Source organism: Malus sylvestris, chromosome 9 (assembly GCF_916048215.2).
Source record: "Malus sylvestris chromosome 9, drMalSylv7.2, whole genome shotgun sequence".
Lineage (NCBI taxonomy): Eukaryota > Viridiplantae > Streptophyta > Magnoliopsida > Rosales > Rosaceae > Malus > Malus sylvestris.
The window spans coordinates 17,548,497-17,560,998 of record NC_062268.1 but is presented as its reverse complement, the minus strand read 5'-3'; the positions used below and the strand labels follow the sequence as shown (position 1 = coordinate 17,560,998).

Genomic DNA, 12,502 nt, shown 5'->3' with positions numbered 1-12,502 from the left:
TTATGTTTATGTCCCCGAACGAGTGTCGACTCCCTTAGGCCTAAACTTTTCAGAACGAATTCTTTCAGAAAAACAACATCTGAATCAAGCTCGTATGAGCAAGACCAAATATGGCCCTATAGACGTCAGAGTAATTAAAAACGTCTAATCTTGCTTTAATTTTTTATAAACCTATAAACAGACAGCGAATATATGTATAAAGATAAAGACACTATAATTATGAATTGGAATAAACAAAGATGAAGTAAAGGATAAGTAAAGATTGCAATTAAAGATGATAAAATAGACATGAAGTAGAGAAGAATAAAGCAAACTCACATTAATTTATTGATCTTCAAGGTTATAGGGAAGCACTCCAAAGTTTGGATACAAGAATAGCACTGAAAAAGAAAACACTCAACATAGTGATTTACAAAGTGAAATTCTTAAGTGTACATACATCTGAGCTAGATAGCTCTTTAAATAAAAATCAAAAGCAAACTGAAGGACCAGGTGTCGCACAGGCAGAGGAGCAACATAAAGTAGCCTACAACATTGGGAGGCATCTTCACTTTATGAAATGGCATTGACTCAGCTTCACATGGTTTCATAGAAAGATTCTTGAAATAGAAGCACACCGACAAATAGCTACAAGAACAAATGACAACTATTCAGGAAAAGAATAATTGTTGGCGTTTCGATATCAAACAACATCTTTTCTTTTCTTTAACACTTTCTCTTTAAACAAAGAAAAATCATTTCATGCTTTACTTCTTTGGACGGATTGGAGGACAGATTCCATAGCAGCTATCTTCTTTTTCATCACTGAAATCTTCATCTCTATTGTGCTGAGATGATGCGGCTTTAGATTCCATTTACTCGTCATCTAATCTGTCAAGTTCAAGAATTTTAAGAACTTTATCTTTCAGATCGTTCTTGGAGCAAGAAGGGCCAGACTCAATCAAAGACTTATTCTTTTTAGTCTTTGAAGACGATTCAGTGGTTGAGCAGGGTAGTTCAGCTACAACCTGCCTATAAGACAAGATTCTTCTGGCTTTAAAAGATGTTGGCTTGAGATGATCAAGGTGGACTTTATCCCACCAGCAAATAAAAACATTTCTTTCAAGTTGGGGGACAAATTCCCAAGCACCATCATCATCTTCTACAAAACCATAATCCCATTTCAGAATCCATGGAAGTTCATAAATTATCATGAACCAAAGAAAAAGCTTCATCTTTTCAAGTTAATCAGAATTCTCTTTTCTAAAGTTTTCTACAAAAGAATCAATTATTGATTGAGGTAAGTAATCCATATTAGGACCCCAAATAAAAAACCATGTTCTGAACCAATTTAGAACCTCTTTTAGAGATCTAAGACGGAATTGGAGAAACGAAGTATGGGAATGGCGGATTTCTTAAAACATGGAACTATATCCCATACTTTTTGGTAATCCCAAAAATTATAGGCTCTCATAACAGGGCTAGAGTGTAATCGCATGTGGTAGGGGCTATTTCCCCATTCTTCTAGAGAAATAAGTTTTAGTATCGTAATTTTTGAGAATGCAATTATATTATTTGTTTCACTTCAACATCTGTGACAATATAAACTGATTCTGTTTCTATCAGAAGTCGTTCATACGAGTGTCTTGGCTTGTGAAAATGACGGATATGATCACAATGGTGTTTTTACCAACTTGTCTGGAAGATATTAATAAGTCTGAATCGTTTATGTTTATCAGAGAAATTGCCATGGTCCACTTGAAAGGTTTGTCAGCGATGGCCTTCTCCCTGCCTTTATTATAAGGGAGAGCAGTCGAAATTGGATTTGAACTTTGGATGGGAGGATGAAGGAGAACCTCTTTGGAGTCCTAGATGCTATAATTTCTGAGATTACCAAAAAACATGGGATGTAATTCTATGTTTTCAAAACATCTGCTATTCCCATATTTGGTTTATCCAATTCCGCCTTAGATCTTTGAAAGAGGAACCAAATTGGTTCAGAACGTGATTCATTGTTTGGGGGTCCTAATATGGATTACTTGCCTCAATCAATAATTGATTATTTTCCATAAAACTTTAGAAAAGAGAAATATGATTATCCTGAAAAGATGAAGTTTTTTCTTTGTTTCATGATAATTTATGAACTTCCGTGGATCCTGAAATGGAATTATGATTTCGTAGACGATGATGGTGCTTGGGATTTTGTCCACCAACTTGAAAGAAATGTTTTTATTCGTTGATGGGATAAATTCCACCTTAATCATCTCAAGCCAACATTTTTGAAAGCCAGAAGAATCTTGCCTCATAGGCAGGTTGTAGCTGAACTACCTTACTCAACCTCTGAATTATCTTCAAAGACTGAAAAGCTTAAGTCTTTGATCAAGTCCAACCCTTCTTGCTCAAAAAAAAAAAAAAAAAAAAAGATCTGAAAGATAAAGTTCTTAAAATTCTTGAACTCGACGAATTAGATGACAAGGAAATAGAGTCTAAAGCCGCATCATTCCAGCACAATATGGATGAAGATTTCGGTGATGATAATGAAGATGACTGCGTCCCTGTAAACTTGATGATGAATAAATTAATGTGAGTTTGTTTTATTCTTCTCTACTTTATGCCTATTTTATCATCTTTAATTGCGATCTTTCCTTATCCTTTACTTCATCTTTGTCATTCCAATTCATAATTATAGTGATTTTTTTATTATCTTTATACGTATATTCCCTGCCTGTTTATAAACTTAATAAAAAAAATTAAAACAAGATTAGACGTTGTTAATTGGAATCTTTACTTATCCTTTACTTCATCTTTGGTTATTCCAATTCATAATTACAGTGTTATTTATCTTTATACATATTATTCTCTACCTGTTTATAGGCTCCTTAAGGAAAGAGATTTCCCATATTTTTCAAAAAATAGGGATTAATTGTGAGACCTACTCCACATCAAACTTCAACGATCCGAACCGACCGTCTATTTTGTGAGTCTTGATTTATAGATTATTCTCGCAAAAATTCATTTCAATTCAAAATCTTTTGCCTATTTAATTATTATGATGAGATTTCAATGTCTTATAGAGCACAAAGCATTCATTAATTTTTTTGAACTTAATTAGTTGCATCAAATATTTCCGATTTGTCTAATATTTTGCTAGAATAATCTATAAGGTGTAACTTAAAAATAGACGATTCAGATCGTTAAAATACATTGTGATGTAGGCCCCATAACTAATCCCATTTTCATAAATAAATAAAAAAAAAGATCCCTTTCCTTAGACCATCTGCAACCTTTGGGTTAAAATATAAAATTTTAAACCTAAAAAATTTAGGTTTTAACCAAGAACAATTTTTCTGCTTCGACTTCGACCCTTATTGATTAAATTTTTAACCCGCAATTATTAAAGAATGAATTTAGAATAATTTTTCTTAAAGTAATTTATTTAAAAAAAACATTATGTAGATAATCTTAATTTAATTTTATGCACATTTTACTTAATAATATTTCGAGTCCAATAAATTAAAATTCACTAAACCGACACCATGAAATTCTTGAAATACTAAAGGAATAAGAAACATAGAGAATTTTTATAATTATTTCCCCGTGTTAAGACTTTTTTCGTTACCATTGAATTTGATATAGTAGATTTTAATCGTTGCGTTAATGAATTTATAAATATAAAATTAAAAAAAAATACATATCTATAATAGACCAACCCACTAATTCAGGGAAAAATTCTAGCCTAAATATGGGCTAAAAATGAATTTTGTGTCAAAACCCACATTTGGCTCAAGGATTAGAGAACTTGCAATTAATTTAAAACTTAAAATCTGAGCTTTTAAGACTTAAGGGTTGGAGTAAGTCTTAAAAGCTTCCTATTTATTTATATAACAGGAACCTCATTTTAGCTTAAAAATGAGAATGATGCGGGGAGCCGTCGAAATGTCTTCTAACGAGATATTGCGGTTGCAAATTGCAATTAAACTGAGTTGAAGCCAGAACTACCGAAATCCAATGGAATCCAAACAATCACAGCACATGCATACAACAAACTCCTAGCACAATTATTATAACAAGCACATGGTATGATTTTGTAAAAATCTCTCTCTCTCTCTCTCTCTATTTATCTCATTTGTGCTCGGTTACACGGTAGAATCTATCTCGCGAAAAACCCGCAAAATCAATAATACTAGAGGCTATAACTCCAGATACACATAAAAAACATAAAATAAAAAACCACACGCACGCACGCACACACACCGAAGTGAAAAGTAGAAACCATTACACATTGGAATGCTAATGGTATGGCTCCGTGATGTTTTTCTCCAACACTCTTACGACATCAATAAATTATAAATCAGCTTTTGGGAAGCTGCTTTTAGCTTAGTAAATAAGCCTATTTAGAGACATAATTCAGCTCCACTTGTCATCACAAGTACCAAATTTATCATTAAGAAAAGCAGATTACGAGCAGCATAATCATCTATTTAATATATCTACTGAAAACTTGAACCTGGTGTATAAATGGCAAGGTCAGGCCACCCATTGCCCCCATTCCAACAGCTCGAGGTTGAAGAATCACCATTTTGCAACCCCATATAGCTCTCTGGATCTCCATTGCCCTGGCCCTCCAAACCCAGACCCGGATCCGAATCCAACCCATTACCTGCAGCATCCAAGTTCTCCCCATAATCACCCATTTGCATCAGTTTCAGACCCGACCCATTTGGATTCAGACCCTCCAGAAGCGATCCAAATTGCCCATTTGAAGCCAGGAGTGAGCTGAAGCTCCCTGAGATATCCATCACGCCGCGGTCTTGGTCGACTTTCGGGGCACAGACCCTGGTCCGGTCAGGCTGCGGATCCGGGTTTTGAGCTGCTGCTGATGAGCTCGACAGTGACGATGAGGAGCGTTTCGAAGCTGACGACGACGATTTCTTCGTGTTCTTCCTGCTTCCGCCGCCGACGGGGATGTTTCTCAGAGCGCCGCCTTTGGTCCAGTACCGCTTGCAGTTCTTGCAGAAGTGGCGCGGCTGCGAGAGGTTGTAGTTGTTGTAGTAGCAAAACTTGGTGTTGGAAGACTCGCAGCGCGGACATTTCAGCTGCTCTTGCTCTGGAAATTGGGGTTTCATGGGCTGAAAAGTTGCAGGGTCCTGCATTTTTTGAGACCCCAAGTTCCTATTGTCAACCAAAGTCTAGAAAAATGGAAGATTTGATGATCTGGGTTTTGTTTATAGAAACAAATTCGGAGGTTTTGGATCAGATATCAGATTGCGAAGTCTGATTAGAGACCAAAAGAGAATGAAGTTTGTGGAATTTGGAGGGTTTGGTTGAGATTGGATAGTGGGAACTGAAAACCAGAAGGTTAGTGGGGATCTGAACTGGGGTTTTCAGAGCCTTGATACTTGATACCTTTGAGACTGTCAAGAGGCTAAATAAAAACAGCAGAGAAATCCGCAGAAACCTGAAAAGAAGACAGAAAGGTGGGATATTTTCTCAGACCCAGATATGAGCTTTCATTGAAAACATCCAAAAATTACAATCTTCGAACTTTCATGTTGGGTGGAGAGAGAGAGAGAGAGAGAGAGAGAGTGAGAAAAACCATACTAAAAAACAAAGCAGAAAACCCAAAGAGATTGGATTTTTGAAATTTTAACGCAGAATTCAGAAAGCCCGAGTTTTTCAGCTGGGAAATGTTCTCATGGGTGTGAAATCAAAGAGTGAAAGATGGAGGAGGAAGGAGAAAGAAAATCTGTCTGTCTGTCAGTGCGTCCGCGTGGGAGTGACGATCAGACAGTGGCCATATATTGTAGTTCAGCCCCACAGCTTCTTCCACTAATCACTTAGTTAATTAAGAGTATTTTTTATTCTAATTATTCTCATTCTTTGGGAAGCATGCGAAACTTTGTTTTGTCAATCATTTTAGGGAAATGCTACATTGCAAACATTCTTAAACCAAAGTCAACCTCCATGATTAAAATGCTCTCATTAACCTTAAACATGTGAATATATTAAGCAGTTGGAATGATTAGCCATATTTGAAAATAAAAAAGAAAAAAAAATTATAGTTGAAATGAAATCCTCAAAGTCTTATATTCTGTATTTGTCACGTATGATTAAAGTCATGTCAGAGTTGAAATTGTTTGCAGTTCAAACATTTAATAAGAGTAGTTATTTTTTTGTGGGATCATGCCAGAATTATGATTAAAGTTATGTTAGGATTGAAATTGTTTGCAATTCAAACGTTTAAGATTATATTTTTTCTACGTGAGATCATTTTAGAATTGAACGTGTTTGCAGTTCAATTTTTTGTTCAATAATATTGCTTGTGTTAAAAAAAGGACAAATAACTATGCCAATGTAGCTTCAAGTTAAGAGCAAGATATTAGTTATCTAATTATGCTAGTAATATGCTTGTAATGAGAGCATTAAGCCAAGCCGAGTCCAAGCCTTGAAAAAAGCTTGCGTGCAAACAAAGCGTGGAAGCAGTGATGAATTTATCATCAAACCTTTGCAGCCAATTCTTGAGGTGGCAGCATCGCGACGCTTCATGTGTTAACTAACGATGGCATCAAATTCTAGTGAGATATCTTTATCCTAACCCTAGCTCTAGAGTTGGTGACTCATTTCCGTTCTTTTTAAATTTTTTTATTTTTTATGAAAAACTATATTATTTACATTAAAAGAGTGATGTATGCCAAATCTTATAATGAGCTAGCAATAATGTAGTTCATATTCGCTTTTGGCAAGGAATCGAATCTAAGACATCTTACTTACGAATAAAGAGAAATACCATTAGATTGTAGTACTATGTGACCACTCATATTTTTTTTAACAAATCATTTTTTTTAATGACAAAGTTGGAATTCCATTAAAGAAATTTTAAGTTGACTGTAGAAATTTTGTTCAAAAAAAAAAAAAAAAAAGTTGAGTGTAGGAATAAAACAAATGTGTCTAATAAAATTTTCCCAAACTCATCAAGGAAAAGTCAGTTACATATATCAAAAATATCATCCTCAAAAACTTGTATCAGGAATATTTATAGAGAAAAAAAAAAGTATTTGTTTGGTATTACTTCTCACTTGTTCTTTATATTAAACCATATATATTCTTGTAAATTACAAAACTTTTGTCACGTACATTGTCAAGTTAAAAGCATATGAAATCTGTGAACATAAACAACTAATGGTTTTGGTAACGACGAGTAATTTGGAGCTATCAATAAAATAAATCGAGGTACAGTTGATTAGTATTTGTTATTTAACATGACAAAATCTCTAAAATATTGTATATAACATCTTCACTTCCATCTACCTCTGCTTAACTTTTAATTCGTATTAAGAAAGTATATATGTATTTGCTTGACTTATAATTTGATTGGATTTGGATTGATCAGTTTCCTCCAATTCAAATCCCAGTCTACTAAGAAACTAAGTTGTGAAAGCTTCCCCTCACCAAGGAAAATGGTCCCCAAAACTGGCTTTGTTGACTGATCATTGTGGGTCGTTTAAGTATCTGGTCCTACCGATTCAAATATAGAGCGACGGCTCTGATAGTTTGACTGTGAAAGTAGAATGACATCATGGCCGATCATTGGTCTAAAGCCCCCTTTTGCCATTTGTGTGACTTTAGTCATGTATTGTTGTCGACGAGAAACTTCCGCGTTTGATTGTCAGATAGTATCCACTTAATATTACAATTTAACAATATTTTTCTTTACTGATAAATGAGAGGTTTTATGTTCGATTCTTTTTAAAGACAAAGTTGAACCATGTTATTGCTAATATATTGCAAGGCTTAGCCCATTCTCCCATTCTCCCACTCTCCCATCCTCTTAATGTTTGATAATATCGCTTGTTAAAAAAAAAAAAGACTTGTAACAATATAAATAGACTCTAACACCAAATACCCTGTTCAAACCATTCGTCTAATTAAGCACCGATCGACCACTTAGTATTACGATCTAATGATATTTCTTTTCACTTGTAATCGAAAGATCTTAAATTCGATTCTCATCAAATTCGTGCAAAAATGCAAGAATTGCTAGAGGGATATGATTAGCATATATTGTGAATACATGGACAATATACTCATTTCCTTCGTGTTGGGGCAGCAGGCTTAATTGGGTCCCTAAGTCAAGGGAGGTATTGATGAGCATAACAAATTTGCCACTTTGAATAACGATAATTGTTTTTATTTGTAAGTGAGATATTTCAAGTCAATTATCATGAATAATGATTGTTGTGGCCTATATTTAACTGCCAGGAAGAGGGGTCGGCGAGAAACTATGAGAGATATGTGTTTGTAGGGTTGTATAGAGGATGTGTTATTGTCCCTACGTATTGCCTTTATTTATAGTAATAAGAGAGAAGAAATCATTTTCCTTCAAGGAATAGAAATCCTAATAGAGAAGAATAATTAGAATTAAATTTAATCTACGATTTATACAATTACATTTTTTTTAACAAACGATATTATCTACACTAAGAATGAGGAGACACAATCACACTTAAATAAGAAATTTATAACAATTGATACAATATTATTATTACAGTTTTATTTTGTTGCCTAGCTCAAATCTCCTCACATTTTAATGTAAAATTAGAGTTGTATAAAAACCAGGGAGTTTCCCCCCCCCCCAAAAAAAAAACCCAGGTAGAAGTACTGTCAAATCAAAAGAAAGATTATGACATAAAACAAAAATTTGATTATTTTAGATGCAATAAAATTAAACACAATTAGCGCCTCTTTTCTTGAATTGTCTCTTCTTCAATTATTTTTTTCGATTAAGCGCCTTTTTTTTGTTTATTCAATTCAAAATAATCAAATATTTGTCCTATGTCAAACTATAACTTTCCAAACTATCATCTAGAATTTATTATCCTTGTAGACATATCATAGTTCATATTGTAGTTTTCTTGAGAGAAAATCTCTATAATTAAGCTAAAACAAGAGAATCCAATGGACGATTATCAAATAGCGACTACAGTTGCAACATGAAACCTCATCAACTATTAATCCCTAATCTCCAATCATTTTTGTTTCTTATCTAACTAACCTATGATTTCAACAATTTTTTAAAAGAAATAAACTTACTATGAATATGTACCCTCTTAACTAACCGTTTATTATATCATTTTTTTATAAAGATGGAATCAAGAAGGTTGGTATTCTGAAATATTAACTAAGATGATACAAATACAATTGATAACTATTCTTTGTCGAAGCACACATATTTGCATTAAAATTAGCTGTAGTTCGTTCACTCCTTAAGTTGTAGAACCTCATGACCTCTAGCTTAAGTTCCAACGTAGCAAGAGAAGCAAACACGGAGCATAAGGCAATGTATAATATCTAGGGTTACTAATTAATGCACACGCAAGAGCACGGGAGTGCACGGTTTCTATGGGGTTGTGATGAATGGAGGGAAATTGTTGAGGGTGGGTCCCGCAGAAGAAAACCATGCACGAGTAATGAGTTAGGTCGGTGGAGACTTGCAGCTGCAAGCGACAAGCAATCAAACTGTTAATATATGTTGAAGCCAAAAAGTATTGATGGGATTTGATGGTGGGGTGAAGTGGCGATAGTGGTGGTGGGGGAGTGACACGCATGGACATGTCCTTTCTTTGCCGGTTCAGAGTGCGACACGGCTGGATTGGCGTGCCCTTTCGTCTCTTCCTCCCTAAACCCTTGAATCATGAATCCACCAACGTAAACCCCACTCTACTCATTATTCACTCACGCCCCTTATTCACTGTCCATTAGTGCATCTTCAATCAGGTTTTATTTTTAAAGAGATTATTACATTTTAAGTTTTAATGAGAAATTTCATCTTTAATGAACCACAAAATAGGGTTAAATTCATCATTTGAGCTAGCAACTTTTTTTATTGAGTAGCATAAAATTGGGCTACATCTAACCACAAAAAACAGTAGGTCCCACTAAAAAAGTAGCAACAAATATGAGCGAAATTTTATCACTTTCCATCCACTTGCGAATACTCTTATACTCTCATTTTATTCTTCTTTTAATTATTTTTTCTTACATATTTTTCATGGGATTTGGCCAATTAATGATTATGCATTTATTTATAGTACTATGATGAGTTAAATCCTGACCCTTTTAGGTTTACAACTCTAATAGGATATTAATTACTAAAAGAAATATTCCTAATCTAATGGGACTGCAATACTCCCCCTTAAGTGTGTAAATACTCAAACAAAACATCGCATCAGATCTTTAGTAGAAAAGGTAGAACAATTGATGAAGTCGTCGACACAACGAGTGAATGCGAATCTCAAATTTAAAAGAAAGTATGCATGGGTAGTAAAACTCACAAAACCTCGCTATGGTAAAACCTGAGGCAAATGAAAAACCCATAGACTAAGAAGAAAAGTGAGAAGTATGCATAATATCTAAAACAAACGTCAAACACGACGAAAGTAGTGAACTCAATGGAGTATGATCATCCCAGGATGGGTGCCTCATTAAAACCTCATTAGGCAACAAAAACTCAGTGAGAAAAATGCTCCTAATCGTAGAAAAAAGAGTACATTAAGATCAAGTGAGTATGCTTCAGGATACTCCCCCTAAGTTAGACATAAACTTCCAAATAAGAGAACTACAAGCAGTTCAACTTAGATAATTTATGCATACAGATTCCTTGGACGAGCTTCTGAAAAGTAGACTTGGGCAATGACTTGGTTAAGAGATCAGCCAGGTTGTCCTGGGAACGAATTTGCTTAACTTTAATGTTTTGATGCTGTTGTTGTTAGTGAGAATAAAAGAGCTTTGATGCTATGTGCTTGGTGTTGTCTCCCTCGATGTATCCCTTCTTTAACTGCTTGATACATGCTGCATTGTCTTCAAAGATCGTCATAGGACGGAAGTAAGACCACTAGTGCTTCGAATATGTTCCATGGCTGCTCTCAACCAAAAGCACTCACGTGATACTTCATGCAAGGTGAGAATCTCAGCATGGTTCAAAAAAGTCGCAACTAGTGTTTGCTTGGTAGACTTCCAAGATATAGCGGTGTCTCCAACGGTAAAGACATAGCTCGTTTGAGAACTTACCCTAGATGGGTTAGACATATAACCAGCATTTGCGTAACTAACGAGGCAAGAATCAACCTGAGGATCGAGAGGGACTGTGACTCCTCTCAAGGATTCATAGGTGTAGAACAAGCCCAAATCCGTCATACCCTTGAGGTAGCGAAAAAATATCTTTAACACCATTCCAGTGTCTGCGTGTAGGCGCATTATTGAATCTAGCCAAAAGATTAACAACAAAGGAGATGTCGAGTATAGTGCATTGAGCCAAGTATAATAAAGTACCAATTGCACTAAGGTATGGAACTTCAAGCTCCGAAATCTCCTCCTCATCCTCATTGGAATGAAAGGGATCTCGTTTAGCATCTAGAGTCTGAACGACCATATGAGTACTCAAAGGCTTTGCTTTATCCTCATTAAAACGTCGCAATACCTTTTAGGTGTAGTTTGATTAATGTACTCGGATTCCATACGAACAATGCTCGATCTCCAGGCCGAGACAATATTGAGTTTTCCCAAGATCTTTCATCTCAAATTCCAATTTCAAGTGAACGACAATTTCCTCAAGCTTTGTGGAAGTTCCAATGAGGTTCAAGTCATCGACATAAACTGCAACGATTAAAAATTCGGAATGTGACTTTTTGATGAACACGCATGAGCATAGTTCGTTGTTCACATAACCCTGACTTGTCAAATATTCACTCAGACAGTTATACCACATCCGCCCGGATTGTTTCAATTTATAAAGTGATCTCCTAAATCTAATCGAGATAGTGTTCCATGGTCTAGAACTATTTGAACCAGTCAATGGAAGTCATTTTGGAACTTTCATGTAGATTTCTGTATCTAGATCTGCATAGAGATACGAGGTTACCACGTCCATAAGCTGCATATTCAGTTTTTTCGGAAACTACAAAACTAATAAGGTAGCGGAACGTTATGACGTCCATTACGGGGGAATATGTCTCCTCGTAATCAATCCTAGGGCGTTAAGAGAAGCTTTGCATTATGAGGCATGCTTTGTATCGCACTATTTCATTCTTCTCATTACGCTTCCTCACGAAAACCCACTTGTTGCCCACGAGCTTCACATGTGATAGAGTATGAGCTACAGGCCCAAACACCTTATTTTTCGCAAGCGAATCGAGTTTGACCTAGATTGTTTGTTTCTAGTTTGACCAATTCAATGTCATTGCTAAGCATGACGTCGGAAACAAATGTATACACAAATGCATAATCGACAATCATCTCATTCTGATTCCAAACCTTATCCAATATTACGTAATGGATCAAAATCTCATGATTCTCGGGAGGCCAAAATGTCTCATCTAAGACATCACCGTAATTTAGAATAACCTTATGTGTTGGAACAGATGAGTAAGCAATGGTCGGATTCAGACTAGTGTTACTACATTGTGATGTTTCCTTTTCTGGGGTTGTGAACCTTTTGAACTAGGGGTTTGCCACGTTTCAGGGTAGG

General features: G+C 35.3%; 1 protein-coding gene across 1 annotated transcript; it reads right to left on the bottom strand.

Moving 5' to 3' along the window:
- Positions 1-3,975: 3,975 nt before the first annotated feature.
- On the bottom strand, positions 3,976-5,795 carry LOC126582168 (dof zinc finger protein DOF3.1-like). The gene is made up of 2 exons (XM_050246188.1): positions 5,581-5,795; positions 3,976-5,437 (listed from the first exon to the last, which is right to left on the bottom strand). Exon 2 carries the CDS (start codon positions 5,130-5,132, stop codon positions 4,470-4,472), a length of 663 nt encoding a protein of 220 aa, XP_050102145.1. The 5' UTR covers positions 5,133-5,437; positions 5,581-5,795; the 3' UTR covers positions 3,976-4,469.
- Between the last annotated feature and the right edge of the window lie 6,707 nt (positions 5,796-12,502).